The following is a 27,746-nucleotide window of genomic DNA, read 5'->3' as shown; positions in this document are numbered from 1 at the left end:
CTGTGGCATCATATACAGTAAACGGAGATCAATATTGATGTTCTTATCCTGTTATAGTGTATCAATCTATCGGTTTCTCAACAGTTCATCTGTATCTTTATAGCATAACGATGCTAATATATGGAATGCTCATAGTTATTTTTACTGAAGTAGTCATGAATGGTCGTTATTCATTTTCACTGACACTTTTAAATTATTATATATATGGACAAAGTGGTAAAAAAAAACTGCGAATATTAAGAAATTTTTAATCCTTAATACACTCGTATCTTTCCCTTTTCAATAGAGGTCGCTAGCTCTTCTCTCTTGCCTTCTTATCTTTTCCGCTGGAGTTCTCTAATCGCAACATTTTCTTCACCTTCCATTCCTCCACTCCATCCAGCTATTACCTCTGTGTTCCTTGTGAACCAGACTTTGTGTAGTTTGAATCAGTTCTTTTCAGAAGTAATTTCATATTTGTTCCATATTCCCTGGAAGTAGATAAAATAATATGTTATTGTCTTTATCCAAAGGTTTTCTGTTACTTGGCCTTCGACTATTTTAGCATTATTTCTATTGTCATTCTAATTTAAAGTTTGTTAGTTCAATATTGTAATTCATATTATCTGCCAGTGCACCTTACTATATTATTTCATTATTTTAAGTAGGCTATACTAAGTTAACTTGATTTGTATAATATTGATTCATTATATTACATTTAATTAAATATTAAACCAGTCAATTTGTCGTTTCCTACTCAGAGTGATGATGAAATCTAGTCTCAACGTAAACCAATAAAATTTGTAAATTTAGTATTTCCCGCAGATGCAATTCTTTAAGCCATGTAGCAAGTAATGGTACAGTAGAGCGTCTCGTTTAGGCACAGTGAAAACGTAAACGAAGTGTTTGTGACGTGTGGGGGGGGGAGGACGAGCCGTAGCCTACGATAAACACGAGGGATGCACAAGGTTTTAGTTACAACATTTATGGCGGAACATTAATTTAAATTATATTTTCCAAAAAAAAAAAAAAAACGTAAATTGCATAACGTTATCATATATACCTTTTAACAAACAAGCAATTGTAACGTTGAAATAATTCAATACAACAAATCAACTTTTGCTACTTACGTGATGTTGTTTTCAAGCAGCATTTTTACGGTCATGAATTTAATTTCCTGTACGACTTACATAATATCGTCTTCTGTGGCCGAATTACAGTATAATGGTCTGAAAAGTAGCTCAATAAATTGAACTTTGAGAAGGACAAAGTATGTTTAGGAAATAGTGTTGTCACTTCAGATCAGTATATTGTAGTTTTGTTAATTCGGCCACAGAAGACGGTGATATCATGTTAGTCATATAGAAAATGAAATTAATGACTGTAAAAATGCTGCTTGGAAGCAACATTATATAAGTAGCAAAATTTGATTTCTTATATTGAATTATTTCAACGTTACAATTTTATTGCTTGTTTGTTAAAAATGTGTATATGATAACGTTATGCAATTTGTGTTCTTTTGTTTTGTGTGTTTTTTGGAAAATATAATTTCAATTAATGCTCCGCCATAAATGTTGTAACTAAAACCTTGTGCATCCCTCGTGTTTATCGTACGGCTCGTGCTCCCCCACACGTTACCTGCACTTTGTTTACGTTTTCACTGTGCCTAAACGAGACGCTCTACTGTACACATTTTTAAGGAAAACGTACAGTGGCTAGCGCAGCATTTATTGCACAATTCAAATGGGAAGAGAGGAAGAGCTCTGGTTACTGAAATGAAAATGAGAATTTTCTTACGAAATGTTAGCGATCCTGGTTTTCAAATGGGCGTTCCAGGGTATATACTGCAGGTGTTTCCCAAGGTACTGAGTCACTTTTTATTTCATTTCATTTGTTGTATTCCATTGATCATTAGCATTTAAGCCTTAGGAAGAAAACAAGTCGAGAGTTACACAATTTTCTGGTGGGATGAAGTGAGACCAAGGATTAGCCATAGATTATCTGGCATTTGCCTTACGGTTGGGAGAACCTCAGAAAAAAACCCAGTCATGTAATCAGTGCAAGCGAAAATCTAACCCACGCCCGAGTGCAGCTCCTGATCAGCAGAGAAGCGAGTCTGCCTACAAAGGTACGCAGGTATCGCTGCAAAAAATATCCAATACATAGCAAGCAGTTTCATCAGTTGAGCTACATAGAAATATACAATATAAAAAAGCAGATTAATTCAAGTTACAAACAAACAATTCGTCAGTTGAATACTGTCGAGGGGAAAAATTTTTCCGGGGCCGGTTATCGATCCCGGAATCTCTGGTTGAACGTACCAGCGCTGTGCCACCTGAGCTACCCAGAAACTCCACCCCACACCGCACAGTGTGCAATTTTTCCCAATATATGTGGACAAAAACGAAATTTCCAATTGTTAAGTTAAGCATAGGTGAATAGGAATTCGTGTTCTTTAACATTTGAAGAATTATGTGAGAAATAGCTTTTACTGTTTTATCAGCTGCAAGCTATATTTAGAAAGGTATGAACGGGTTCTTTCTAAACACATCTCGCTCTGGTTCAGTCGTAGACAGAGAGGCTTAACTACTAAATGTCAATTGTTAGTGATTCATAGTGTTGTTAGACATGTAGTCTGTTCAGATAGGTGCGTTCTTACTAATGTAACTCCAATTTCAATTTTACAAATTACTTTTCTTCTTACAGAACGGTTTAAATACATACAAATGAAAAATATACATTTTCTTAAAGTTCTCCAAATATAATGTGAGTTTTAGCATATTCGGTCACGTCCGGTTACAACAATTCTTTTACCTTTTCATACAGCGTCTTTTAGAGTGTGAATTCTTGTTTTAAAGTTTGCGCGTTCTTGCGCATTTTTCAGTAATTAATTTTTTTTTTCAGTGGTGAGGCGTTCGGTAACGCGGCGCCAACTGTTTCACGTTTGGTTTAACAGCAGAAAAGAATAACAAAATAAGGAAGTTTTTTTATCACCGTGTGAATGTTTAGGTCTCCCAATTTATTCACATGACATCGAACATCAGGTTAAAAATACATTGGACACATTTTTATCACCGTGGATCAGAATGCACATCTAGTAGTTGAACAGAATTAATAACTTCTCTCGTATCTAACAGATTTTTATGAAACATTATATAGAAGTTAGAGGTAGCATACATTTTTTGTCTATGAAGTCTGATTATATTTCTATAAAAATAACTGCCCGTTTATAGTGGTGAATTTAGAAAAAATTAATAACTTCTCGCCTATATAATATATATATTTTTATGAATGTTTGTTCAATTAGATATACAGGTAGCATACAGATGTAATCAGAGTGTGTACACAAAAATATATATGCTACCTGTAACTCGTGTACAAAGTTTCATAAAAATCTGTTGAGTAGGAGAGAAGTTAATTTTGTGTAAATGCACTTCCTATAAAGCGGTAGTTCGTCCCATGGAACCGTAAATATAGTTTGTATACAAAAAATCTGTAACATCAATACCATGTTTCATAAAACTCTGTTAGATAGGAGAGAAGTTATTAATTTTATCTAAAATCACCCTCTATAAAGGGATAGTTCCTCTTAGTCAAACGTAATCAGAGTTTGTACACAAAAAATATGTACCACCTATAAGATCGGTACAGATTTTCATAAGAATCCGTTGAAATCCAGAGAATTTATTAATTTTGTTCATCTAGATTTGCGTTTTTGCACACTGTGCACCGTCTCAATTTTTCCCCTTATGTCCACACAACTCGAGTGGACTGACAAGAAGCCAGAGATCCACATCGAGTACACACAAACTATGTGTGACTTAAAATTGTGGATTTCTGTTAACGTACCTACAGTAACATATATTATGTAAGTCTATTATGCATAAAAGGGAAAATCTGGGACGGTGTCGGATGTAGTTCCTGGTAGCTCACTCGGTAGAGCAATTCGTCCGCTAAGCGAAGGGTCCCAGGATTGATACCTCGGAACACTTTTTTCTTTGAAATTATTCAAGTCTGTTGCTCAGGGAGCTTTACCTGAAAGCTAGATTTGCAAAATGGAGATGCCGTTTATGATTGGTATTGAGAAGGCTTAGAAATTTGAACGAAAATGTGAATGATAGTGATAATAATGACTTTTTTGACCGATCGTGTTTTTTAACAACATTACTGATGTTGTTGGTGGGCCTTGTAAGTTAAACTTACAACATACGTGCGGTAAGTAAATAAATCAAATCAACTTTTATTTGTTTACTTAAAAGTAACGAACTACCAGTATCGCGCACCACTATGTGCTATGGGGAAATAACTAAATGTCTTATTATACCTGTATGCGTATTCCAGCATTAACCCATACCTATATGCAACTTATTTACACTGATGTATAATTAATGTGTCACTTACGAATATTTTCTATATGCTATTTATTTATATTGATGTATAATTAATATGTCACCTACCTACTTCTTTCAAGACAAAACTAAACTTTCTACAAATTATTTTATTACAACATTTTTACAATCGCCGCCGAAAATATCTGTACTCTTTCTAAATTAATTTATTGGAGTGGAGATTTGTAAGAAAACAGGAATTAATGTAGATAAGACGTAAGCGTGAAAACCATTTCTTACGACTTCCAGTTTTTACTCGTTCGTACTGTTTCTTACGCATCCCTTGCAGTAAGGAGTACTTTTGTATTTCTAGTCCTGTTATAGTCAGTGGTGGTTCTTAAAATAAAATTTTGAATATTTCGCAAAAGGTTTATTTGCGGACTCATGTTATATGAAGCTTTTTCATTTAAACTAGTTTGTACGTTATATCCTTACATTTCATCGTCACTTCTGAGACACCCTATGTAACTGTAGAATATGGGGTACTGTTTGTATGTCATTAAATAACACGGGTACACTTCTGAACAAAATCTGCAGAGTCTCCGAAGTGTAGAATATAACATTTATATTTGGATCATTGTTTGCACTATCATATAGTATAATATTATTAAGATTAAGTCTTTATATGGAGGCAGAATGTACTTTCCTATAATGATTTAGGGAGAAGAGGGGTCCTATTTCTCTGTTAATATCTGTTCACTGCACGTAGCAGAATGTTCTCTTTAGGCAGGTGTACCACAACTTCGTCTTGGAAACCTTATTATCCCTTATCTCATGATCACAGCTGGAGGCTCATTAGGGTGTTACTCGCTTGATTCTAGCTAACACAGTCCATCAGATACCTCAAATCTATTTGCTACGTGAACATTAACACTCTCTTTTAAAATCCGACCATTTTCATTATAATTTGCATTTTTCATTCAGTGTGCGTTACATTTACGATTATCGCGTCGTCAGTTACATTAGTCACAGTTCTGCTATTGCAATGGAACTTGTAGATATAGGTATATACCAATTTGTATTTTCTACGTTTAGCTACATTTTTTTTTCTGTCATTCCAATATATCGAAGAAGCGAAACTTGCACTTTTGAAAGTTGGTTTACCAAATATTTGATCATGTATGCACTGCTATGGGAATAGCTTTTTAGGATATGTGTTTTTTTTATAAAAATTAGAAACTATGGCCATCAAATGAACAAAACATTGGGCCAACTTTGTCAGAGGTAATAGTGTCGAAAAAAAATTGGAGAACATATCCGCGAAAGTAACTTTTTGGTTGTCATTTGGTGCGGAAATTGTACCTGTGGTCTTCGGCACAAAAGAGTGAACGAATTGTCAAATTATGAAATATCAGTTGAATTTTATTAAAGTGTTGGACGAAACCTCATGTAATGGTAAAGATATTTATGAAAAATCTTTAACTGTTCTCATCAAGAATAGTGAAACGTCCTTGTAAAACAGTACTCCGAGAAATGTTGCAAGTTACTTTATTCCGAACTTAGGAAGAAATATGCAAATTTTTTACTGTTAAATTGTACATTTCTTCACAAATTTGCAATAAATTAATATATAGCAATTTTGTCAGCTTAATGGAAAAATGTCGTATTCTTCACAAGCAGGGCTAAGATTGATATGTATTAAAATGTTGAAAATATGTATTAAAAGAGTCAAAATGTAATTATATGTTCTTAAATATGGACAAATGTGGAATAGGCTACTGTAAGAACGTAGATTTAAGCACAAAGCACTGTCTTTTATTACTCTTTAGAAAAATATCAAAGTACTAAATTCATAAATTAAAATTTCAAATTTATTTATTTAATACACAACGTTTACACTACTTTAGGCATTGCAGCCCAAAAGAGCAGAAAATCGTGCTCGGGCGCAGTTCAGTCTACTTATATAAAATTGAAGAGTGTTAATTCAGCACATTAATATTAATGAGCAATTCCACGAAAATGTCATACTGAGGTGAATTTCTTTAAATTGATTTAGGAATATTTTTGTTGAATAAATATGTTTCTTTATACTTTAAATCGCCTTATTTCGTAAGATAATGTTTAAAATACTCTTTCTTTTAGTCTATAACTTGCTGCAGATCTTGTCATATTCCAAACGCTTAAAAAAACACGTATAGATACTTATGTTTCGTGTCACAATTTGGACACGTAAATTTGTTTTATTTCGAGCCGTCTTTTTTGTATACTATATTTTGGTCTTTCCTTGAAGTAAATATGTAATTAGTTGAAGTATCCTAAGATCCTAAATAACTTAAAATCATTATAATTATTTGTACTGTAAGTTACGGTCAATCCGTCACAGGAAACATACAAAAACTCTTCCACACAGCACAATAATTGGCAGATTAAAATTTCCTTTGGTATTCTGCGTTATTACTACATGACCAATAAAAAAGTATTAGAACATTTTCTTCTAAAGCGATTTCGTTTTCCGCAGCGGCATTGTGAGTGACTGACACGTCGCGCTCTCAGCTGTTATGTTGTTCATTCTCACAGTGTGCTTAGTTACTTGGAAGGCCTTGGTGAAGTTATACGTGAACTGGTGATAAGTGTGCAGTAATTATACCTGAAAAAAGCAAAATGAGATTCAGGCAGCTCATTGGAGCAATAAGCAGATCTCAATATTTACTGCTGTTGCCTGATTTAAACAGGAAGGTGACAGGGAACTTCAGAAGAAATCGTCTGCATTAGTGTCAGATTATGTAGCACATGACAAATAGGCTATGCAGTGAATGATTGTCTACGAAAAGTGTTTTCGGAAATTTTGGCGATTCTTCCGAACATCGAAGTGGTAAAAATATTTTCAGATAAAGCAGCGAGTCATTTTAAACAGAAGTAAACATTGAGCAATGTGACATTGCTTTCTCGCATATTTGGATTTAACATAGAATGAAACTTCTTTCAGTCACATCATGGCAAAGGGGCCGTGGATGTGATTGGAGGCCAAGTAAAAAGGATGGCATGGATGCCTGCGAAATCGGGGAAGAAGATACAAAGCGCTACAGAATTTTGTAACATTGTGAGCAATAAAATCATCCAAATTATTGTTAAGGAGGTAGCACAGATTGAGATAGACGAAGGAAAAAAGTATCTCGAAAATTGATTTGAACATCTTGCACCTATTCCGGCATCTCATGAGTTCATTACGTGAAAGTGTTAGATCCCTATGTTATAGAATATGTACAACTGTCTTGTGAACAATCAGTGAGAAAGGTCCACAGGTTTCGTGTGTGAAAAGAAACTAAAGTTTGTTCAGATAACAAGTGACATATTGACAGTGTTCCTGCAGTACATACTTGTTAGACTAAATGAATGAGTCAACGAGTGCCGTGGAGTGCTTCTACGTGTTTAATTCCAATCGTTCAAATTCAATCTAAAAGTAGAACTCAACATTCTAATCTATTATTATGAACATAATATATAACGGCCATAGGCATGGGAAATATAAACTGTGATCTGCGTCACCTTATCGTAATCGATAAGGAGGTCAGTGCCAGATGATTAGGAACGCGCTGGAATAACGTAACATACTGTCTTACGCTGAGGAGTTGATGCCATATAGAGTGATAAGCGCTGTGAAGATTGCTGTGACACTCTTAATAGTCCTAAAATTAAACACCAATGCATATGGCTTGTATATACAGTATTTAATTACAGAGAAAGAACTATATATGTTATTAAGTAGGCCAATGTAATACTTGTATGTGCATTAATTTGTGTCATTTAGATGCATGGTTAAGCAAACTAATTTTTGTATCCTGGAAAACATATTATTCATTTAAATTAATCGTTATGTTAATTTACTACTTATCAAGTTTCATATTATTTTGTACTATTTACGGTTCTGTAAGTGCAACTTCATTTTAAAATTCAGAGATGTCAGTCAGTTACAGAATGAGGTCAGTCTGTTACACATCACTTTTTCGGCCATAACTCCATTACTAATCGTGGTTTGAAAGTCGTTTTCAACTTAAACTGAAGATTACAATTTCCTTTCCGAACTATATTTTGCAAAATTGTATCAGCAATGACAATTCAGAGAAATCTGTGGAGAACCATGTTCACCCGAAGAGAGAGTTGACATTTATGTCAGTCTGTTACACACACTTTGGACGTAAATAAATAGTATACTTTTCCTATTAAAGACGTTTATTTTTATATGTATCTTAAGTGTACACTTCCCTCTATAAAATCCTGCGGTGACACAGTCTAATTTCAACGCATTATACAATTTAGGCAGACATTTTGCTGTCAAAGTGTACTGTAAATGTCGGTCAGTTACACGTGGAATTGCTCTAATATATAGTAATATCTAGTACAGACCATGTAACGACATGTACAAATATAGAAAATACAAAGTACACGAGTATTAGATTACAATTTTAAACTCATACAGCTTAAGGAAAGACAAAACAATTAAGTAATTAATCTAATTTGTTTCCCAACTCTATATGTGTTCAGTGTACTTAGTTCAGGATAAACTCTAATTAAAGCATTATATATTCTGGGTTCAAAATTTCTGCTGTGTTTTAATCCATCAATTGTGTGACACTTGGGGGTGTTTAGAAAGAAACTGTAGTTTTGTCTCGTATGGCATTCATGAGGATCAAATTTAATTTTATTGTGATTTTTATGGAAGTAAATCAGCAATGTTTGTTTATAAATTTGTTCTAGATTTGATACATCACATTTCTGAAAAATTAATTTCGTTGGGTAATCAAAAGGTTTACATAGACAAATTTTGATAATTTTTGGAGGAAATTTAAAGGATGGAGAATCGATATTAGTTAATTACCATTGATTTTTCATTTCACTTTCATTTTTACCTGAGTAAAATCTACTACTGAAATAGTATGTCACAAATCCTGTTTTAAATTTTCAAATGTGAAACGTTCCTATTATCCCACAGAAGTTATTATTTGTACTGTCTGAAGCTACGCTCTGCATGACATGAGGTGCCTGGCACTTATTTAAAATTCACTATACCGGCAGGAGTTACATATATTCTAGTTGTACATTAATTTTATGTACCAATGAGTATTACCTAAATTTTACACAATTCCTCGAAGCCTAGATTTTTTTTTACACACAGTCCACTTTAGTTATGATGAGATTAACTAACTTAGAACGTGTACTTTTAAGTTCACAAATTCTAACTTTCACAGCGTCAATATTTTCAGGTACTGTAAGGTTGCAGTTTTGCACTTTCTGAATTGTTTTTGAATACATTAGAAAAAACATGGTTGAATGTAACACAATCATGTTTTCACAAAATCTACGAAGGCGGTACTCTTCGAATTAACAAATAGAGCACATTCTTGATGAATTCACAGTGCTTCAACTAGTATTCTACAGCTTCAAACTACGTTCCCTATTTGGTCAGTACTAGTCGCGGCGGCAAAGGTATTTAAGAAAACATATATTTTTTTCAGAATCTGAATTCTGCTAAAGACTTTCAGAAAAATCTTCTGTCACAGAACACCCATAGCATCATTGAAAGTTTCGTCACAGTTTTGGGATTGAAATTTTTAATTAATTCACTAGCCAACAATATAGGTTGGCAGGCAATTAAACTGCTCATGGAACCTATTACAACACTGCCTATACATGGTCCTTCTGCGTCTGTAGTTTAATCCACTGACACCCAAATGTAATTTTCAATAATCTCGGTTATTATCTTGTCCAACCTTACCTCTTCACTGTAATTTTTCCGTAAGGTTGACTGATCCGGAACACTGTAGGCTGTATATTTGTCTAGTTTTATCTATATTTCAAGTTACAGCCACATAATTTTAAGTCTCTCCTAGTCTTCTCAAATATTTCACGTTCAGAAATTATTGTTGTAAACTTCACCTGCAATGTCTTACATTCTAAAATGAGAATAGTTGTGGTTGTCTTCACTGCAGAAGAAAAATATTATAACAAAGGACGGTCGCATCAGAGTTTGGTACAAATGTAGTGCTAATGGAAGTGAGATAGTGTTGTCTTGAGTTCGACCCCCAATAAATTACGAAAAGAGGAACAACTGAACATCGCAACTGCTACGACTGATTCATAAAAAACACCAAAATCAAACCAATTTCAAGAATTGTAGATAGTTACAATATGTATGAATACTGCATTAAAACTGCTAAATACACACATACATACATACATACATACATACATACATACATACATACATACATACATACATACATACACACATACATCGGGGAGAGTTGGTCAAAACGGGATACTTAACACGGAATCTTGTATATTTCCTGTTGAAGTGATAGGAAACAATTCAATTTTTACTTATGAATCCACTATTCTATGTACTTTCATAATACATTTTGATTTTCACTTCTAATGATATAGCTAAAGCGGGAAAACAATTTTCTTGGAAAGTGCGCAAGTATCCCGTTTTTGCCGACTAGTTGGGTAAAACAGGATACTTATTTAAAATAAAGCAAATATTGTTAAGGAACTGAAAAAATGTGTGTTTTTATTATAATGCATAATAAACACACCAGAAAATGTTTTGCACCACCTGTCAACCAGACCTTCAATAAAAGATAAAAAGAAGGAAAGCTAAGGAATGAAAATGTATTTATTTTTAACAGTTGTTGACAAAAAATAACAGTTGTTGACAAAATTATAGCAATGGTGTGGATGGCCTAATGGAAATTGAGTATTGGCTGGAGTACCAAATCTCTATCCTAGCAACTTCAAAAGAGAGTAATGCTTCCTCTTGCATTGATAATGCTTGGATTCTTCGTCGCATACTGTCTACCACCACATTTATCAATCCACATTGATCCATTCTGTCCCATTCTTCAACAGAAACTCTGCATAGGTCTTCGAGATTGCGTGAGGGGTCAGGGCGCGCAGACATGCTCAATTGGATTCATGTCTGGAGAACATGCGGGCCATTCAAACGTGGCAATTCCTTCACGATTATGAAAGTCATTGATAACAACCGCACGATGGATTCTGATATTATCGTCCATGAACATGAATCCTTTTGCGAAGTGCTGATTAAACGGTGCTACTATGGCTTGAAGAATGTTGTCCCTATACTGTGGAGCCCTCAGCATTCCTTGGATCGACACCAATTTTGTTCGCGACCCCACATAATGCGACCCCAAAACATCACTGACCCACTACCTTACTGCATTTGATTGTAGGGGTGTCTGAGTCGTGCAGTATTATCTGATTCTCTCCACACACGTTGTCGATGATTATCTGGCACAAGGCATATTCGGCATTCGTCCGTGAATAGACTTTGTGCCAGTTTTGTACAGTCCATTGGTGATTATTCCTTGCCCAGGTGTAACGTGCCTATGTGTAAGAGTTGGGCCTCGCCATGGATGTCTGGAGTGCAGTCTGCTATCATGTAATCGGTTTCGTACAATCTGATTGGATACACGTCTCCCTGTCGCAGTTTGAATGTCATTGTTAATCATGCCAGCAGTATTCTCAGCGTTTCTCATGGCAATAATTCGCAGATATCGATCATCACAGTCTGTTGTTGCCCGTGGACGACCACTACGAGGCATGTCGTCGACAATACCTGTTTTTCGGAAGCGATTCCAGGTTCGTACCACATCACTCTGGTTCAATCATAAGCGGCTCGCTACTTGCCTTGAAGACAGTCCTTCCTGACATGGAGAAACAATCCTCACACGGTTGAAGTTCGTAATTGACCGCCTTGCTATTGTTCAACCTCTTTAGAATGAAATAAAACTGTTTTACCCTGGGTTATTCGCTGAGAGATGAGATTTCTTGCAGTTCTATTTACATCTGTTTACTTTTTCAGTCGGATTCTAGGGTAGACTACTACTGTTTCTCAACATTGTTTACGTTTTTTAGACAGTTAAAAGGATAGCTTTCAAATGTTTTTATGGATATTTCTTGAAGTGGAGCGTAAATACCACTTCTACAGGTGATGCAAAACTTTTTTTTGATGTATTAGTAGTACTAAAATATGTATGTGGGCTTAAATGAAGACTATCAAATTGTTATACATAAGGTTTATCCTGTTTGTTGACATTGATTCATAGTCCTTTTGCAGAATTTTTCGTTTACAAAAGTTACAGTAAAATTATTCGCAGTCTTCCGATTCTATACTACTGCACGCCTCATGAGCTCATTCTTGGCATTGAGTACACTTATTTCACCATCCCTCTTCAGATTTTGAATTAGGGAATTCGTCGTTGTCTTCATCCTCTTCTTCCTAACTACTGTCATTGTTGGTTGTCATAGCGAGAACATATTCAATTCAGAATTTAAAGTGAAATCCGACATATGCAATGCAAGTTGGATAAAACGGGATACTATCCTTCTTCCTCCTACTATCATCCCACGCATGTTCTGAAAACAGGTCTTCACCAAATCCTCCAAGTAGATGTTAAACAGAGTAGAAGATAAAGGGCGTTCTTGTATTAATGATCTCCCTATTTCACTTGCTTCTGACATTTCTTCTCCTATCCTGACTTTGACTCGTTGTTTCATATAAAGATTACTGAACAGTTGTCTGTCTTTCCAATCCATACCTATTTTCTTCAGATGTTCATCAGTTTGTTCCAATTCACTTTATCAAACACCTTTCCTAGATCCACAAAATAATACTAATATATACACACTTCTTTATTCTTCTCGAGGTATCTTTCGCCGATTCTTCGTAATAGTCCAAATTGAATCCATCGTATCTTTTCTCTTTCTGAAGCCAAACTGCTATTCTTTCAACTGTCCTTCCGTCTTAGAATAAACTGCAAAATATGGAATAATATTGATTTTATATATTAATATGTGCTAAATCCAGAAATATGGGAAATATTTAAAATAAATGTTTATTATTTGTATTATAACTAATATAATTGAAAATCAGCAAAAAATATGACTATCTTCGTGATCAAGAATTATGTATTGTGTAGTATTTACATATAAAATTCATAAATTTGAAATAAATTAATATGTAACAATTTCTTGAGCACTGTAATTATGAACCATTCAACTCATTAACAGTTGTGAATCGTTCCCGTTACTAATGGTAAATCGTCACCATCAACTGTCGTGAATCGTCCTTGTCGATGATCGTGATTTGTCTTGTCAATAATTGTGAATCTTCTTCATCATTATTCATATATCATCCTCACCAATAATCATATATGATCCTTGTAAGTTATCACGAGTCCGTCGTCAACAATTCTGTATTGGAGGGTTCAGAGCCATAATGGGGCAAGCGCCATTCATTAAAAACGGAGAAAGCAAGGGTTAAAATTAAGTGAATACCACAGTTTAATGAAGATTGACATATCATTTAGTTTTAATGCGCATACTTTATATTACTTGTTATATGTTTCATTGAATTATGATATTCACTTAATTTTAACTCTTGTTTTCTCCGTTTTTAACATTTGGCGCTTGGCCCAATATGGCTCTGAATCCTTCAATTCTCGTCAATAATAGTAATAGTTCTTCCAATATAATATGGCGGGCCTTCCTCATTAATAATTATGAAATGCCCTGGTCAATAATTCTTTTTCGTCAGTTACAGTAATTCATCCTGAACATTTGTTTTACAAAATATGCTTGCATATTCGTACGGATGTTTTGTTTGAAGAAATCTAAGCACCATTACTGTAACAGCCATTTTTCCGCAACTCATTGTACATTTTCTATTCTGTAGTTTTGTAAATTCTAGATTTTGAGTAAAAAACTATATCGAATTTTACCATTTTTAAGTTGCACATCAATATTCTATGAAGTTGCACAATTCAATAATGAATTATATTGAATTAAATGATTTCATTAATATAACATTTCGCCATTCTAAAGCTTTGGATGCCAATGAATAAATAATAATAAAAAATAAAATAAAATAATAATAATAATAATAAAAACAACAACAAGAAATGGCTTTTAAGGAACCCGCAGGATCATTGTCGCCCTCACGTAAGCCTTCCATCGGTCCCTATCATGTGCAAAATTAATCCAGTCTCTATCATCATATCCCGCCTCCCTCAAATCCATTTTAATATTATCCTCCCATCTACATCTCGGCGTCCCCAAAAGTCATTTTCCCTCTGGCCTCCCAACTAACAATCTATAGGCATTTCTGGATTCGCCCATACGTGCTACACGCCCTGCCTATCTCAAACGTCTGGATTTAATGTTCCTAATAATGCCAGGTGAAGAATACAATGCGTGCAGTTCTGTGTTGTGTAACTTTCTCCATTCTCCTCTAACTTAATCCCTTTTAGCCCCAAATATATTCCTAAGAAATTTATTCTCAAACGCTCTGTTCCAAGTTTCACTACCATACAGAACAACTGGTAATATAACTGTTTTATAAATTTTAACTTTCGGATTTTTGACAGCAGACTAGAAGATAAAAGCTTCTCAACCGAATAATAACACGAATTTCCCATATTTATTCTGCGTTTAATTTCCTCCTGAGTGTCATTTATATTTGTTACTGTTGCTCCAAGGTATTTGAATTTTTCTACCTCTTCGAAGGATAAATCTCCAATTTTTACATTTCCATTTCGTAGAATATTCTGGCCACGAGACATACAGTAATCATATACTTCGTCTTTTCGGGGTTTACTTCCAAATCTATCGCTTTACTTGCTTTAAGTAAAATTTTGGTGGTTTCCCTAATAATAATAATAATAATAATAATAATAATAATAATAATAATAGTAATAGTAATAGTAATAGTAATAGTAATAATAATAGTAATAATATTAATAGTAATAGTAATAGTAATAATATAATAGTAATAATAATAGTAATAATAATAACAATAAGAGTAGTAATAATAATAATAATAATAATAATAATAATAATAACAATTATGATGATAATGGCAGTGGTGATGATAGTAATACTTTTCGGTAAAATTACTTTTTCTGATAGAACGATAATTTATTAACTGCAGCAACGAGGTATATATTCTTGACTCGTTCCGTCCCTATAAAATGTGTTTTCTAGCTACATTACGCTCATGATGGTAAAGGTATGCAGTTGCCAAACGTTGCAGATGTTAAGTGCTGGCGAGGGTGTAATACCCGAAAAACTTCTTCTCAACACAATCGCTGCGAAAGCATACCATCTCATTTTGTGTTCTGTGCTTACTGACTTGTAACTATGTACTCTTATGTCTTGTTATTATTGGTTCGCATAATATGTAACATGCTCTTAGGATGTCACTGATAATCTGTTATGTTTTAAATTTGGAAGCGTGCAGTACACCTATTAGCTATTTTTCTATAAAGAAGAATATTCTGATTTTCTTTCAGATGTCTTCCGTTACTATAGGCCTATTCTGATCATGATCGAGGTAAAAACTTAAGAAAATGCATTTGATGGAATTCTTTTGTTGTTGGTTTGAGTTGACGTTCAGAACTCTACAACATAGAGCCTATACCAACACAGGAACTACTGTTGATTTACTGGCCTTATATTTTGAGAAGTTATTTTTTTTAATTTCACCACATGTTTATATTTTGATAGTTTCTCCTCCATACTCATTGCTTTTAATCACAATAGATCACAAACACGATATACGAAGGTGCTAAACTTCATTAATTGCAGAGTCAATACCTATTTTTATTCTTGTGTGAAAGGCTCCACGAAATACCACATTTTTCGTTTAATTCATAGTGATGTTGTGACTATAAATAATTAGCTTCTAATCAATACTTATATAGCTATCTGTAGTTAGGTTTATGAGTTTTCAATAACTATTTTGTTGTGAATGAAAAGTGACTTAATTATGGATATTTATAAAATGTTGATGTTATTGGTATAGTTCTGTAAAATTTCTATGTGGCTGGCAGGTTTCTAAATTTCCAAAATCTGTTTGGTTTGAGTTCAATTGAATATATAATATAGCCTATGATATTTATTAATTAATAGTTCAAAAGTACATAAATTTAATAATTAAAACTGTCATATGCACATGTAGTGATTATACACAATATATATATACAATTTAATAACGAATTTTTCTGTCATATAACTATTAAATTTGTTGGTATAACTTACACTTGCTTCTGGTTTTAGTGCAATTTTCCAACCTATCGCATTTATTTTAAACAATCAGACTTCTTTACTTGCTAAATTTGAAATTCTCTTTTTAACTCTACAATAAACAACTGTATACAAATCGTTCCTTCTGCTATATTCATCCATCTTTTACAACAAACATATTTATATTTAAATATTAGGTCTTCGTTAACATACCACTTGACTATTTCATATAATAAATAGCATTGAGATTAGGAGATATCGACAATAAGTGAACAAAACTGAAAAGATGAATCGGTACATTCTATTTGTATATTTAGGGCAGTGTCTCCTCTTTCACATTCTGTTGTCAGCAAAATCATTTACGCAACCTCAATACAGCTGTCAGCTTACTTGTTTGAACACATTTGTCAATCTAATTACATAACCAACATCAATAACACTTTAATCAATTCAATCGCACGCACTCATTCTCATTCATTGCTATTTTGTTTCCAATACATTTATGTATAACTTAGTACAATCCTGTATAATTTGAAGTATAGCATTTATCAATTTATAACGTCTTAATTTTTCATCATTATTACTAATCAGTAAAGCTATTTGCAATAAAACTTTTCTAGTGAGCTATTATTCAGCTATTAGAATTACATCGTTATTGCTTAATAAATTCGTAAATGAATTATTTTCAATTTTATTTATTAAAACTTCGACGTTATTAAAAATCCTATTTTCGAAATATGGCACCATTTTCCTTTAGTTAATAATTAAGTTTTCTAATAGCAGGAAACTTTATTCGTTGCTGATGCCTACTCTTAGCAGGTAATTTCGTTCAGTAACTATATTCTTATTCGAATTAGATTGTTCATATCTGTTTCTATTAAAGTTCCTATGTATTGTTTTAGCTCCTAGCAAATGTTCGTCACCTGGAGCGAGTTTAATTGAAACTGACTAAATTACAAATGCAGATATAATTTATAGATTGTTATAAAACTTGGATTTTATTGGCACAGATCTGCAAAGTTTATAAAGTACTAAGGCTTAATTATTCCATACAATGCAAACCGAGTTATATCATTCACACAGATGAATAGAAAGCATAGTGAAGTCCTCAACTGCTTTTCTTTTGAAGAAAGAGGTAATGCAGTAAAGACTAACATGAATTCATTTTCAAAGAGAGAGGAAAATGTTGACACTCCTCGTACGTGCCATAATTATATTTTTCTCAGGAAATTCGAAATCTAATTATTTTATCACATTTAAAATACAATGAAGTCTGCATCTCGTGTACTATATTTGCAATTGAACCCATTTCTTGTGCACTAGTTCGAATATTTGCCAGAATTGTATGAAAATTTCGAGTTTCAAAAGTTTTTTTTATAAGTTACCAAGTCATTCCCATTTTTCCTTCCCTGAACATGTCCATTTTTAAGCCTTTGATCTTTACTCCTAACTTTCACTTCTGACGATCTTGGCACTGACTTTCTCTCAGATCCTGCCAATATCTCGCATCATTTCTTCCGAGTTTTTACAAAATTTACGTTTGCGAACTCTATCAAATTAATCAACTTTTTCGAACTTTAATGTCCAATAGCTTCCTGTAGCATATCTTTTCTTTTTTACGCTGGACTTATCTTGAATTTTTCTTTGACAGGACTATGTATTATTACTTCTTTTAACAGAATGAGCGAAGATAGAAATATTGAAATATATACATCTAATCCTAGATATAAAAATTCACAAATATCACCACTATCATAGTTCATATTATAAATACTCATAAAGAAAATGACTTTCATACTGCATCGGCAAGTCTATCGTGCTATCAAAAAGGAGTGCGTTATGTGGCAGTAAAAATTGTTAATAGCCTACTTATGGGTAAAAAAATCAAACTCAAAACATAAGATTATTTAGGGCCAAATTAAAGAAGTACCTAATTTCTGAATTTTTGACATTTAACAACGCTGCACGAATAATTCTGTCTTGTATTAAGTATAGATACTAATCCCTTTTCTTATACTAGTACATTGTAAAACTCTTCTGTATATATTTCAACTAGACTGTGCCTATGAATTAAGACTGTAGTCCTATAAAGATTTTTTGACATGTTCCATATTGTAACTGTGAAGATATGTACGAATACCATGGAATGTGAATATATAATAAAATACAGTCATCATTATTAACATTGTACTCATTACATAAGTCTAAAGCATTTTCACGTCTTTCCCGATCTTTCAGTATTTCTTCTTCCTTTTGGTTCAATTTTTAAAACGTGTTTGAGAAGCCGTTTTTAATGTTCAATCTGTATATATAATTTTTCTAGTTATTATTTTTTCTGTTTATTTGCTAGTACACTAAAAATATCTGTAGCATTCTTCTGATTTCTTCGTTTGGTATTCTGTCCGTTCTTCACATTCCTTGCACAGATCAAGGAATTCACATTGCAGCGCCTGTAATTTAATTTCATATTCTTTTCTCGTTATTCATGATTCTGGACTAACCCTTATCGAATTTCAATTTTCTTTTCTTTTTTGCATACCTCAACGATAATGTTATACTAATTGCACAAATTCTTTACTTTTTATTATTTTCTTGTTTATATCGTAATAATTAAATTACATATATGTTTAATAATTGCAATGGTATACCAGTGTCATTATAATGAAAATTTACAAATATGTATATAATTGTTGCGGTGACTGTTTTGATGGATGTGATAAGATTAGAAGTTATGCCAGTGAATCTTTACAATTTGGTTTTCAAGTACGGTATGCAGAGATAATTTTAGTAGGGCAAGTGGGTTAGCGAGTCTAACTCCGAACCCAGCGGGCCCGTGTTCGATCCCCGGTCGGGGCAATACCAAATACCAAGTAACTTTACCAGGCAATTGGAAACCCACTCACCTTCGCCACTTCCTTTCCTCCCCTCTCATCCTTTCATTCATCATCCCGTTATTTCTTCTGGTTTTCAGATCGCTCTACAGGCGGCCCCCTGAAGCTGGTGGCTCTCTCGATCGGCCTCCGTGGATTGTATTCAAGTGATGATCGATAGCTTCTGCAACGGAACCCGGGGAAGACATTTTCGGGGGAGGACTTCCGCCTCGGACCGTTAAGAGAGCCTTGGGGGGGGGGCGGTTGCCGAAGCAGGAGTGGTACATGAACTCTGTTGGCTGTAGGGGCCGGTCGTTAAGGGGGTCAAGTGGTTAGGTCGATGCGCTTAGAGGATCGGTGGGCACGCAACTCATCCCATATAAGGGGGTGTACAATAGACCTCTGGCCGTAGTACGTGGGATTGTTCCCTTCCTCTCTCCTAACAAGAAAAAAAAAGTGAATATATATGTACACCTTTACATACAAAAAATTTTGTTTTGCATAATTTTGCTCTGTAAAATTTTTATACAATTGAGAATAGTACCAGAAAGAGAATGAAGTGAATAAATCCCTTGAAATTATGTCTAAATTGTTTATAAAATTATTTTGTTTATAATTTTGACATACAACTTGAAACATGATAGCTCATGCAGTTTTTAAGATAGAGCCACAGTTTTTTCACTGTTTTATAGCTAAAACTATTCTTTGTGCCTGACATAGAGCTACTTTTTATTTTGATTTACATTAATTAAATATTACCATATATGTAACTTATACTAATATTTTATGTTGCATATATGATATAAAAATCCATAGATATATAATTATTAACTATATTAAAGTTATTTTACTCATTGTCAGGCACTAGGGGACATTTAAAGTTCAAAATGACACCAATATCTTCTTGATATCACCATATTTGACTGAGATATCATGTTTAAAAGAATTAAATATTCTAAAATTACTATTTACAGGAAATGAACCACAAACTTTCTGAGCCTAGAAGATTGCATCATCATATGTCACCCCTTAAGCAGCTTCATGTCGGTCCTGTTTGTTTCTTTCTGCCTCTCAAATTCCTCCTCCTTGTTTTAGCTTCAGGTGTTGAATGTTTTTTTTTTTGGCATTTTTGTCCTTATTTTGCATTGATGTAACAAATCCTGCGATGGTGATTGTCCCAGGGTTTGTGCTCATCCTCCTCAGAATTTTAATTTCTCCTTTTGGGCTCTTATTAAAATGACGTACAACAACACTGACACACAAATTTACAGTTTTATGACTAACAGTAAAAGATTATAAATTACTTCATTATCTAAAAACGTGTTTTCGATCCAATGATCATGCCCTGATATCTATGCATTTATTTTGGGACTAGAAATAAGTTTATTTTACAAGCAATGCTGGGCGAGGGGATTGACTGCTACGAGGATCACTCCAAAAGTAATTCACAATATTTATTTAAAAATTACATTTTTAGCCTATAGCGTTGCTATTTTCATAGAATGTAGATACATACTTCAGGAACAATTCGTCACTTTTCCACATAATCCCCGCACCTTTCAACTGCCTTTCGCCACCTTGGAATGAGGGCCTGTATACCTGCACGATGAAAGTCTGAACCAACACATCTGAGCTACTCTCTGGCGCCACTCACGGGAACGACTTAAATTAAATTTGAATACAAGGGGGAAGGATGTATCTATGACCTCCATAAATTGCAAAGTTTTAGAATAAAAAATAAATTTAAAAAATGTTGTTCATCACTTTTGGAGTGATCTTCGTAGAAGTGACCGTGGCTGATGACGCAGAATTTTGGAAAATGGGACTTATCTGAAAAACCATAAAACATAAATCGAAAATTCTTATATCAAATTAAAGGGAAGAAAATTCTCTATTAAATTAGTTATACTTTGAACATTCTAATTTTTTATAATTTTTTGCGTTTTGTGGGTGTACATATACCTTAATTCAAAAATTGGGTTGTAACTGACCAGAAATACACACAATAATTTTGATCTTCTAGATATTGATCATTTGTAACCTTTCCTATGGAATGTATGTTTCAGAAGTTGTAATTTTGAAAAGGTTTTACAACAATACAAGTAAATAAAAGTATGACGCATACTGATGCTATTACCTTCAGTGAAGGTAATAACGCCTCTTATTTTTTTTAGAACTAAAGAACATGTTTATAAGCAAAAGCAACAAATGTAAGATTATGTTATAGAATTAAACAACTACAAATGATTAGGGACAACAGAAAGAGTCAGTACTGATTATCACATAACTTTAAAAGATTCAATCAAGGTCACTGTCATTGAGTGGTGCATAACCGTCTTCACATAGTGAAGAGCCCAGTTTTCTTTCTGCTTCTCATGTAGCAGGTTTTGTGGTACACAAGTCCGTCGATTATCCTTAATTCAGAGACTATTAAACTAACCGCTATTATTACATATTAAATCAAAGTTTATCCTCGCAGCAAGATAGCGTTATTACCTGGAGTAGCAAATTGTATTTTAAATGAATAATTACCATAATATAATATTATAAATTTTAAAACAGCACCACTTCACTAAACTTAAGAACACTATATAAACAAATTTCTTATAACATTTCATCATTCCTTTTTTTATTTCATATTCAATTATCTGTACTTACTTTATGCAAAATGCAATATTCACGCCACTGGACGATCGACTCGAGCGCGAAATTCTTCACTTAAAGTTTGTTAAACTCACAGTAAAGACAGATATCCGTTTCATTGTTGGTTCCAGATGTTTAAGAAAAATTCGTCTATACACCACAGTTCTCTGACTAGGGTTGCCAACACAGATTTTCACGTAACTAATTATAAAATATCAGATAACGTTATAACCTGCATGGCGTTAATACCTTCACTTACCCTGTATAAAAGTCAAAACTTAACCATTATAAAAGGAACTACACAAAAGGACACTACAGGGTCCGCTTTGCAGTCATGCCAACTATTACTTCAGAGTCTGTCCATTTCTAATATATGTCTTATATCTGTGAATCTGGAGACTGACACAATTTCTGAGGCCGTCAAACTTAATTAACTGTCACATTCTGAGGTGAAGTCTGCTCTTAATATGTATGATAACTTACCAAAATTGCACGAAGGCTCACTTTACTTGTATATCAACTCCAAGGAGTCTCTGTTATTAAGAAACTTATTCTCCCCTTTTTGTTGTTGCAGATGAACCAGCTGTGTCGCGTATGCGGGGAACCTGCGGCTGGGTTCCATTTTGGGGCCTTCACGTGCGAGGGATGCAAGGTGAGTTTTGGACAGATTAGATGAAAATATATGCTAGACCTCCTTGGAAACTGGTACAGATTTAGGAACACTAAATAATTAAAACTACATAGCCCCTCACTTACTTACTTACTTACTGGCTTTTAAGGAACCCGGAGGTTCATTGCCGCCTCACATGAGCCCGCTATTGGTCCCTATCCTGAGCAAGATTAATTCATTCTCTATCATCATATCCCACCTCCCTCAAATCCATTTTAATATTATTTTCCCATCTACGTCTCGGCCTCCCTAAAGGTCTTTTTCCCTCCGGCCTCCAAACTAACACTCTATATGCATTTCTGTATTCACCCATACGTGCTACATGCCCTGCCCATCTGAAACATCTGGATTTAATGTTCCTAATTATGTCAGGTGAAGAATAGCCTACAATGCGTGCAGTTCTGTGTTGTGTAACTTTCTCTATTCTCCTGTAACTTCATCCCTATTAGCCCCAAAATATTTTCCTAAGCACCTTATTCTCAAACAGCCTAAACCTCTCTCTCAAAGTGAGAGTCCAAGTTTCACAACCATAAAAAACAACCGGTAATATAACTGTTTTATAAATTCTAACTTTCAGATTTTTGACAGCAGCCTGGATCATAAAATCTTCTCAACCGAATAATAACAGGCATTTCCGATATATATTCTGTGTTTAATTTCCTCCCGAGTATCATTTATATTTGTTACTGTTGCTCCAAGATATTTGAACTTCTCCACCTCTTATAATCATATACTTTGTCTTTTCGGGATTCACTTCCAAACTTATCTCTTTACTTGCTTCCAGTAAAATTCCCGTGTTTTCCCTAATCGTTTGTGGATTTTCTCCTAACATACTCACGTCATCCGCATAGACAAGCACCTGACGTAACCCGTTCAATTCCAAACCCTCTCTGTTATCCTGGACTTTCCTAATGGCATACTCAGAGCAAAGTTAAAAAGTAAAGGTGATAGTGCATCTCCTTGCTTTAGCCCACAGTGAATTGGAAACGCATCTGACAGAAACTGACCTATACGAACTCTGCTATACGTTTCACTGAGACACATTTTAATTAATCGAACTAGTTTCTTGGGGATACCAAATTTAATAAGATTATCATATAAAACATCTCTCTTAACCGAGTCATATGCCTTTTTGAATTCTATGAATAACTGATGCACTGTACCCTTATACTCCCATTTTTTGTCCATTATCTGTCGAATAGTCCACACCTGTGGAGTAACGGTCAGGGCGTTTGGCCGCGAAACCAGTTGGCCCGGGTTCGAATCCCGGTCGAGGCAAGTTACCTGGTTGAGGTTTTTTCCGGGGTTTTCCCTCAACCCAATATGAGCAAATGCTGGGTAACTTTCGGTGCTGGATCCCGGACTCATTTCACCGGCATTATCACCTTCATTTCATTCAGACGCTAAATAACCTAGATGTTGATACAGCGTTGTAAAATAACCCAATAAAATAAAAAAATAAAAAAAAATTGTCGAATACAAAATATCTGGTCAACAGTTGATCTATTACACTACATAGACCCTAAATGTTCAGAATATTGAATTTGCGTTTGAATGAAAATGTAAACAAGAATAATGTTAAAAATTAACTTCCTATCGGATACAACCAGGTAATAGTAAAATTCGACTATTAAAAATCGAACAGTACAGTCCAGTTGTTATTCTACGTAAACATCAACTTTAATATTTAATCCCAGCAGGACAGTTATAAAATTTTGAGGACTTACGTACATAGGCCTACATGAGTGTAAAAGTTACCTTCGCCGAGTCAATTCGATGTTGTCATTCATCTATTTTTGCTTCAGCCTTAGTAGTATCAACATTATGTAACTAAAGATTTCGAATATTGCTGAATGTTTATCTCTGAAACTTTCTATGATAATAAAACTAGCAACAAACATTATTTTGGAGTTTGTAAAACATGTGCATATTAAATTACGTTAAGAGAATCTTTAGAGTGATCGTAAGCACAGTAGTGCATTGCAAGCTCAGTTCACGCAGTGGCACAATGGCGGTCAGGTGGCAGTCATTTGTCACCGAGTGAAATTGTACAGACATACAAAACAAGGCATGTGCATAATAAAATCAATTCAAAAGGTCTTTAGAGTAATTGTACCACAGCGTTGAATTGTTGGTGAAATTCAGAAAGTCCACACGTACAGTACATGTGGGGTTTATGAAATTCATTCTTAATATTATGTTCAGAATGAAAGTAGTGGAAATCATGTTAATCGGTTTATCTGTCTGTTGCATTATAGCATACCGGTAAACATTCCCCTCCACATATTTTATTCTACACAAACTCTTTGTGTTATTAGAGAGTGACAGTCGAGGTGTGTTCCATTCACAAACGTTGGTTTATATAATTTTTTAATGACACATATAACTGCATTATCTTCCATTACGAGAATAATCCTATTTACAAAATCATTGACATTTCAGTTTAGTAAAGAGGAAGTTTAGAAAGACAGACAATGCCTATTTACTGATAGAATGTGTGGAGTCGATAGTGGTAATACTACCAATATATTTGAGCTGAAAGTTGTTTCAAATAGTGATATTTTTCAATTAAAGAAATTGTGATCACATGTATATTGAAATATAGTTTCTGTTGGAGTACCAGTTTTACACCAGGAGACAAAAAAAAAAAAAAGAAGGTATTTTGACTTTACATACCGTACACAGATTTTATAGAATCTACATACGAATGGTGCACAGTGCACAGTATGAGACTTCTTTAAATATTTTCCTGTGAAAATTAAATTTCCAATAAATGATTTATATGACATTTTATATTATTTACATTTTTACTTATGATCCTTTTCATACATTTACTTTAGCATAAAATCTAGCCGATCCGGGTTCAATCCCCGGCAGGGTCAGAAATTTTCATGTATAATTTCTACCTCAGTACTAGGAGATATGGCGGTGCACAACTTCTAATCACTAAATTGTGCACCAATATGCCTGGGTTAAATTCAAAATCTCTCCGCAGTGCATATGAAGAGAAGGCATAGCCTATGTCACTGTTGATAGTGATTCGTCCGTCGGATGGGAACTTTAAGCCTGGCGGCCTCCTTGGTGTTATTCGACAGGAGTAGGTTACGTGCCAGGACCGGATTTCCCCTTCTCCCTTCCTCACCTTTATCATTATCTTCATTCCCTACATACACTTACACGAACACTTCCATATATATTCACCATATTACACAACATAACTCTTCACAGATACACATCATGCATAACGTGGCCCGTCGAAGTGCTGTGCAATTTGAAAATGGGTCACAATCCTGCCATCTATCCACAGTATGCACAAGTGAAGTGGGTAGGCATTAGACATACACACAAACACACACACACATTTTAGCATAAAATTATATATATATATATATATATATATATATATATATATACAACTTACAAATGGCTTTTAAGGAACCCGAAGGTTCATTGCCTCCCTCACATAAGCCCGCCAGCGGTCCCTATCCTGTGCAAGATTAATCCAGTCTCTATCATCATACCCCACCTCCCTCAAATCCATTTTAATATTATCCTCCCATCTACGTCTCGGCCTCCCTAAAGGTCTTTTTCCCTCCGGTCTCCCAACTAACACTCTATATGCATTTCTGGATTCGCCCATACGTGCTACATGCCCTGCCCATCTCAAACGTCTGGATTTCAAGTTCCTAATTATGTCAGATGAAGAATACAATGCGTGCAGTTCTGTGTTGTGTAACTTTCTCCATTCTCCTGTAACTTCATCCCGCTTAGCCCCAAATATTTTCCTAAGCACCTTATTCTCAAACACCCTTAACCTATGTTCCTCTCTCAGAGTGAGAGTCCAAGTTTCACAGCCATATAGAACAACCGGTAATATAACTGTTTTATAAATTCTAACTTTCAGATTTTTGGACAGCAGACTGGATGATAAGAGCTTCTCAACCGAATAATAACAGGCATTTCCCATATTTATTCTGCGTTTAATTTCCTCCCGAGTGTCATTTACATTTGTTACTGTTGCTCCAAGATATTTGAATTTTTCCACCTCTTCGAAGGATAAATCTCCAATATTTATATTTCCATTTCGTACAATATTTCCGTCACGAGACATAATCATATACTTTGTCTTTTCGGGATTTACTTCCAAACCGATCGCTTTACTTGCTTCAAGTAAAATTTCCGTGTTTTCCCTAACCGTTTGTGTATTTTCTCGTAACATATTCACGTCATCTGCATAGACAAGAAGCTGATGTAGCCCGTTCAATTCCAAACCCTGCCTGTTATCCTGAACTTTCCTAATGGCATATTCTAAAGCGAAGTTAAAAAGTAAAGGTGATAGTGCATCTCCCTGCTTTAGCCCGCAGTGAATTGGAAAAGGATCAGATAGAAACTGACCTATACGGACTCTGCTGTATGTTTCACTGAGACACATTTTAATTAATCGAACTAGTTTCTTGGGAATACCAAATTCAATAAGAATATCATATAATACTTCCCTCTTAACCGAGTCATATGCCTTTTTGAAATCTATGAATAACTGATGTACTGTACCCTTATACTCCCATTTTTTCTCCATTATCTGCCGAATACAAAAAATCTGATCAATAGTCGATCTATTACGCCGAAAACCGCACTGATGATCCCCAATAATTTCATCTACGTACGGAGTTAATCTCCTCAAAAGAATATTGGACAAAATTTTGTACGACGTCAACAAAAGTGATATTCCTCGAAAGTTACCACAGTTCGTTTTGTCCCCCTTTTTAAAAATAGGTACAATTATGGACTCCTTCCATTGTTCTGGTACAATTTCCTTTTCCCAAATAGCAAGTACAAGTTTATAAATTTCGCTATATAATGCACTTCCACCCTCTTGTATTAATTCTGCTGGAATTTGATCGATACCTGGAGACTTGTACTTTTTCAGATTTTCTATCGCAATTTCGACTTCTGAAATCGTGGGTTCGGGTATAAATGGCTCAGCAGTTTGTATTTCAATATCGTCCCGATCATTTCTATTTGGCCTATGTACATTTAGTAGTTGCGCAAAATAGTTTTTCCATCTGTTTAGGATTGATGAAGAGTCTGCAAGCAAGTCACCATTCTCATCCTTGATCACGTTTACCCTTGACTGATATCCGTTCTTAAATTCCT

At 34.3% G+C, this 27,746-nt stretch overlaps 1 protein-coding gene across 1 annotated transcript in view; it reads left to right on the top strand.

Annotated features, from left to right (window-relative positions):
• Positions 1-27,746, top strand: part of LOC138701420 (zygotic gap protein knirps-like) — a 287,726-nt gene that overhangs the window by 148,605 nt on the left and 111,375 nt on the right. The window contains exon 2 of the mRNA XM_069828285.1: positions 22,497-22,574. Within this exon, the coding sequence (XP_069684386.1) occupies positions 22,497-22,574 (78 nt within the window). The remainder of the gene's footprint in view (positions 1-22,496; positions 22,575-27,746) is intronic.

The sequence above is a fragment of the Periplaneta americana genome, chromosome 6 (assembly GCF_040183065.1).
Source record: "Periplaneta americana isolate PAMFEO1 chromosome 6, P.americana_PAMFEO1_priV1, whole genome shotgun sequence".
NCBI classification, from domain to species: Eukaryota; Metazoa; Arthropoda; class Insecta; order Blattodea; family Blattidae; genus Periplaneta; species Periplaneta americana.
This window is presented reverse-complemented; position numbering and strand designations above follow the sequence as displayed.